The sequence below is a fragment of the Octopus bimaculoides genome, chromosome 20 (assembly GCF_001194135.2).
Source record: "Octopus bimaculoides isolate UCB-OBI-ISO-001 chromosome 20, ASM119413v2, whole genome shotgun sequence".
Taxonomy (NCBI): domain Eukaryota; kingdom Metazoa; phylum Mollusca; class Cephalopoda; order Octopoda; family Octopodidae; genus Octopus; species Octopus bimaculoides.
The window spans coordinates 722,101-728,403 of NC_069000.1; the positions used below are offsets into that span (position 1 = coordinate 722,101).

The 6,303-nt window shown below is 33.9% G+C and overlaps 2 protein-coding genes across 2 annotated transcripts in view; one reads left to right on the forward strand and one right to left on the reverse strand.

Moving 5' to 3' along the window:
* LOC106881263 (multidrug resistance-associated protein 1-like) overlaps nucleotides 1-1,169 on the forward strand; it is a 5,283-nt gene extending 4,114 nt beyond the window's left edge. Inside the window, exon 6 of the mRNA XM_052975181.1 lies at nucleotides 1,068-1,169. Within this exon, the coding sequence (XP_052831141.1) occupies nucleotides 1,068-1,169 (102 nt within the window). The remainder of the gene's footprint in view (nucleotides 1-1,067) is intronic.
* A 100-nt stretch (nucleotides 1,170-1,269) lies between these two features.
* LOC128250348 (multidrug resistance-associated protein 1-like) lies at nucleotides 1,270-5,102 on the reverse strand. Its single transcript, XM_052975182.1, has 5 exons — nucleotides 5,084-5,102; nucleotides 4,154-4,464; nucleotides 2,483-2,682; nucleotides 1,374-1,543; nucleotides 1,270-1,274 (listed from the first exon to the last, which is right to left on the reverse strand). The coding sequence occupies exons 1-5, from the start codon at nucleotides 5,100-5,102 to the stop codon at nucleotides 1,270-1,272; spliced, it is 705 nt and encodes a 234-aa protein (XP_052831142.1).
* Between the last annotated feature and the right edge of the window lie 1,201 nt (nucleotides 5,103-6,303).

A 6,303-nucleotide genomic window follows, 5' to 3' on the forward strand; every position in this document is an offset into this window, starting at 1 on the left:
CTGTATTCGTTCAACAGACACAATGTTGGCCTCCAGGTCACTTCTAACACGTATGAACCATCCAAGGAAGAAAGTTATCTGAAAAAAACAAATAGAAATCATTTTCTATTGTTCTTTAGCATAAAGAGTTATTGGTAATTATTCAACTTTATTTCTCCTCCTTGCTATTTCAGTATTAATTATTATTATGACCAAGGAAGCATCTAGAAATAGCAGCCAAATTGCTCTGCTGTGTTACAAAAGGACACGTTGGATAATGCGAGATTGTCACAGGTGAAATACTTTTGATCATAGGTTTATTCAGTCATGGCAGCCTGGGGTTAAACAACCACAAAAATCATCATGATCACTTTTATGATTCCAAAATGTTTGGGTGGTAGGTCCAACATGATCCCTTGCCCCAGTGATTAGGTAGTGGTCAGTGGGTATCTTTAGTGGAGGATTTATACTGGAATCCTTTTTGTTCTTACTTTGTCCATGATTGTTCCTATATATATTGACCAAATAATGTTCAGGTTAAACCTTGGTGCTGCATCAATCTCACCAATCTACCAAAGTAAGGGTTATAAATTATACATTCAAAGGGCTTCAGTATAGTTTCCATTTAAGAAATTCTGCTCATAAAGTATTCATCAAACTGAGACTACAGCAGAAGAGGCTTATGCAAAGTGCACTGAACCTGGAATCAGGAATGTGAAACAAGGGAAGGGTGGGCCTGCTCAGTCATTCTTTAATAATGGATGGACAAAATAGAAAGATGGATATAAGCCATTTTGAATGCTTGAACCACATGTTCCTGGTTGTTATGCTTGGAGCAACATAGACGAGTTTAATGCTAGTCTAAGACTGACAGAAAAAATCCCCAACTGTATTAAACTGTAAGGAAAAAATAGTAAACAAGGAAGCTTCTTTGTCAATAGTGGTGGAAGCTTTTTAGTTGAAAAAATGAATTTTAAATATGTACAAAGTGGTGAGAATGCATATGTGTTGATAAAAATTATCTTCAATTTTAGAATTCATTGGTATGTACTGTATTAACTTTCTGTTTTTTTTGTATGGATTTTTAGAGATTTTATCAACCCATTTCAAATTTTTTGAATGAAGGTGAAAAGTTCACCTGTGGTGAGAGGATGTTTGCCCTTGCTTTCAAAAGTTGCTTCAATTATTAGAAATAGCAGTCAACTCCCTCAAATCCTACCATACTGTCTTTAACAAAAAGGGAAAGACCTAACAAAGAACTAAACAACAACATTAAGAAAAATATAAATGTCATACTAGAAGGAAAGAAGGAAATATAAAGCTGAAGGCTTGAAAAACTTGTCTTGGAAGAAAGGGAGAACAAACAATACTGAAGATATGAAAAAAAAACTTGCCTTGGAAGGATGGATATACAATGGTGATAGTATAAAAAAATTGTCTTACACTTAACGCATAGCTCAGGGAAAGTCCAATATTTCCATGGGAAGCACCAAATGCAATGGCAAAGATTGCTGAACAAACAATATTGGTGTTTCCAATGAGATCAATACGTATGCTCAACCACCTTAATGAAGGAAGAGAAAACATTGAAGAAAAAAAGTTTTAAAGATAATAAAATAAAATTACAATAAAAATTAAGTATTTATTTCTAGTTTTGAGAATAACAGATTTCTAATACATGGTTTGTCAAAAAAACTGTCAAATGCAGTGGAATTGTCAGTGATCAGGTCATAAGTGTGCAATGAAACTTCTCAGTACTTGATAGTTTTATATACTATTTTATCATACTTGTATTGGTCAGACAAAATTTTCTGCAGTAGATTTTTTTTATGTAGCATTGCTGTTCATACACAGGCATCATTTGATCTGCTTCTCATTCTGACGTTTTTGGTACCAAAAGCGGTAAAAGTTCTCTGCATTTTCTACAGCCATTTCATATTCTAGCAGCTATATTTTCAGAGCATCTCCTCCACTGCTAATTAGGTCAACTAGATACTAGAATGTACCTGCTACTTCTAGGGAGCTTCCTGAGCATTTCAGAACACCCACTTCCTGTATACTCTTATTTATTGCTCCTGCACATCTGACACAAACAAATTCTACTTTCTGTTAGTCTTCTGGCGATTCCACTGCATCTCTAACTTGCCCACAGTCTGCACTGAGCACAATGAATGGAACTTCTATCTACACCTTTACATCATGTCTACATTTGAAACAGGGCCATTTTCCCAATGGGATCAGTGTCCTGTTTGTTTCCCAGTTAATTAAAACATTTTTCTTTGTTCTTGTACCTGGTTTGCAAGATTCTTTATGTGAATTCATGTCTTAAAACAAATTTTGTTGTGTTTGGGGAGAGTCATATTGCCTTAGTATCTAACACACTCACCAGTTCAATTTCCACTCATACAAATGATGACAGAAGAAATATAAAAAAGATAAGTAAAGCACAGGATGATGCATTGAGAATAGGATCATTTATAGAATATTCCAGAACTCTGCTTACCTGTTGATGATCAGTAAAGCACTGTTTGCAAGAAGATTTTCATTAATTAAATCTTCAAAGAGATTAATGAAGTATGACTGCATACGATATGCTCGGATACTGTTGACCCCAAGGACAGTCTCACCAAACAAGCTGTATATGGGAGAACGGCTCACTGACTCGATACGTTTTAGTTGCCGGGAAGCTGGTATAAAATATCTCTGTAACACACCAAAACACAGATTATCTTCCAAAGACACTATTTTTATAATACATCAAAAGGCAAATCAAGTGTATATAATAAAACTGAAATATGTTCAGACTGTTATCAGAAGTACCAAAGATCAGATTCACCTCTCATTACATATACTCATTCAATTTGTAATTGATTTGAATTTTAGATACGTCTCCTTTCATAACCAGAATTAATTCTTAAAGCTAATAATTCATTCTCTTGACTGCAAGCATAATTTTTTTGCCAGTTAAACATAATATGGGAACTCATTAAATTAAATTTGTGAGTTTCCCACTCAACTTAACTCTATATTTTCAGTTGTTTATAAACAAATTTCACTACAATGGAGTGTAACCTCACTTAGTGATGTTAGTGTCTAAAAAGCAATTACAACATTCAATCTTTTTGATATAACTTGAACATTTTGCAGCAGAGTTCAAATCTGGATATAAATCAAAGGACAGGGGGACTCTTGTAACTAATTGGAATATCAGTCTGAAGAATCTGACACTGAAATTAGATTTTAAAAATTAGTTTGAAATAACTCAAGAGATCACCCCTTATTATTCATCTTTTTCTTATTAATTGGCATAGTCTACAATAAGCTGACAAGGGAGTCTCTGAACAGTTGTTCAAGCCACAAGAAATAACAGCCAAATCTCCCTCAAGTTACACTGAGAAAGAGAAATATTGAATAATATATTTCTAATATTTGCATAATATTCAAAAAGAAGAGATGGCTGGAATGCTTTTGGTTATCATTCAGTGAGGAATAAATAATAATGATAACATATTCTAAAGTTAGACTTTAAATAGAAGAGTGTCTTGTAGTACAACAGTACAAAAGCAAATAAGGATGTTCTTAAATGATACATGAGTTGTTCTTGATATGAATACAGAATTTGATTTCTGACAAAAGAGGAAGGGATTCAGGGACCATGAAGAGGTGGTGCAAAATGTACAGTGTACTTGGGACCGGAAATTTTCTGGGATGTATGTTTACATTTATTGGTGACTAGCATTCAGAGAAGGGAACAAGAACTCCAAAAGGTTTTGTAGCCACTGATAAAATTCCTTTTAAAAGCCCTATGAAGAAGTATGTAGAGAAGTGGCTCCCAAATAGTGTGCCATGACATACTGGCATGCTGTGAAATGTAGTAAGTTGCACAAAAAAAATTCTAAATTTGCATTTTAAAAAAATGAGAAAATAAAAATACGCGCCAAAATTCTAAATTTGAAGTCTCATTAACTTTCCTTCATTTATTGAATACCGAAGTGAGTATTTAAGAATTTTCTGTAATTTAAGTTATTTATATTTAAAGACTAAATTACATAAATACATTTTTTGACATCATGCATAAGATGTTTATCTTAATTTGTATACAGAACAAAAGAAGAGAGAGAATGACAACTTTCTTGCTAGCATGGGTTGGCAGGGAGGAAAAAGAGGCACTGACCTGGATTATATAGTAAACAACTGCTAGAGGTAGTATTGCTATTAGTACAATGGGTGTTGTGTAACATATCAAGAAAAGTGCAGTGATGATAATGAACATTGTGCGAATAATCTGACGCACAATCAGCGGAATAACCATATCAACTGTGTCAATGTCTTTTGAGAATCGGTTGATGATGCGACCTAGAGGTGTAGTGTCGAAGAATTTCATTGGACATCGCATAATGTTTGCAATGAGTTGAGTATGTAATTTCTTAGCACCACCCAAAAGTGAAAATGCAGCAATTATTGAGTAGCAGAGGACACAGAATGCTGAGGGAAGAGAAAATGGTTATGAGAAAATTAAAAGAAAAAAAGAAAGAAAAAATCGTTGAAGAAATCTGGTAAGAACAAATATTTTCACAAATGAGATAAATCTTTTTAACTTCTTTCATTTTTTTCCTCTCTTCAATATAATATTTCACACAATATACAATGTTGTTGTTAGGGTTAACTCTAGTTCAAGTAGACTTATATGATCAAGAACCATCCAATCTTTTTAAAGAAATCTTGGACCACAACGTCCAAAGTCTTTTTTCTCTCAATTTCTGAAGTGAGTTGGATGAGATTTGATGGAGATTTGACAGCTATTTCTCTCAGGACAAGTGATTGAGTATAGGCTCCTTCTTCACTGACTTATCACCCACAACTTTATTCTTGTTTAGCTCCAGGTCAGCTATGATCAAGTAGATTTACAATGAAAGACATAGCAACTTTAATCATCTGTCCTTTTGCATACACAGGACAACATTAGAAAAAAAAAAGGAGGATGACATTATCCAATGTATGCTAACTTTGCTTTTCCAACTGTTAGAGTGATCTGAGGGAGTCCTGCCTGCTATTTCTAGTATTTCATTTCTCCTGCTTTTTTTTTTTTTTAAACTTAAATTACCAATCTGATATTTGGTCATGTAGATATTCATTAACCAATAAATTATTGTGAGTATCCTTTTATATGTGTTTTAATGGAAAACTGATGGAACTTGGACAACAAGCTAAATAAAAGGACAGGCATAACCATGTTTGAACTCCTGGTTATTGGCAAGCCACAACACAAGCTTGGATTTTTGAACAGCACAAATCAAATTGCATCGCAAAAGGAAATCAATTTATAAGAAAACCACAGAAAAATTGTTCACAATTAGTTAAAATAAAAAAATACTCCAATTCTTTAAAATAATTTTATAATGGTCATGAAAAAATTTAACATTCTTCACCAAATGAAGATAATTGTAATAGCAATTCATGACATTAAGAAAAGCCCATTAAATGCATGTTGGAAAGTAATCTTGCTTGGATTAGTTATAAATGGTAGTGATGGTTAAACAAGAAAAATAATCTAAACACAGACAAAACTAATATCACCCATTCAACAGGAGTTGATGGATTAGTTGTTAAGAAAATAGTTTATGGAAGATTCATTAGACATAGTCGCCATTACTCCAAATGATGAAAGTGAGTTTGATGCTGATAAACCAGGTTCAAGTCGACAGGCTACAATGGTGGCTCAGATAGATGCATTTAATTTATGGGTGTTTGTTAGGGTCTAATGTCACTCAAACGCTCTGATACCCCACCCCCACCCCCAGAATGCAAGAGAACTAATAGTTCAACTAATGACTTTTCGGATGATGTAAAACTTGCCACTATTATTATACTAAGAAGATATTTTAATTATTTTTTGTTTTTTATATGTGCATGGTAGTCTCATTTTCATAAAATGTGCTCAGCAGTCCATGCTATGTAAATGCAAATCCCAGTGCTTTATGAGTTAAATAAAGGTTTCACTTGATGATTTAGTCCTTAATATATATAACAAGATGAAGTGGTCACAGTTGGAATGTCCTTGATCATAGGTCTGCCTGCTCTATCAAGATTGACCTAGAATTAACCAACAGCAATAACAACATCAGCATTTCCACACACAAAAATTGAATACTTACACTGCAGAGCTCCAAAACCACCATAGACCCCCAGGTAGAACGTGGCACGATTTTCTGGAGCAATATTGAAAACAGCTGTGCCAGTGCCATTAACATCAGTTTCATCCTCAGACCACCAGCTCAACCAGATACTGCTAAAGATAACAAAAACCTGGAAGGCGAAGTAGAA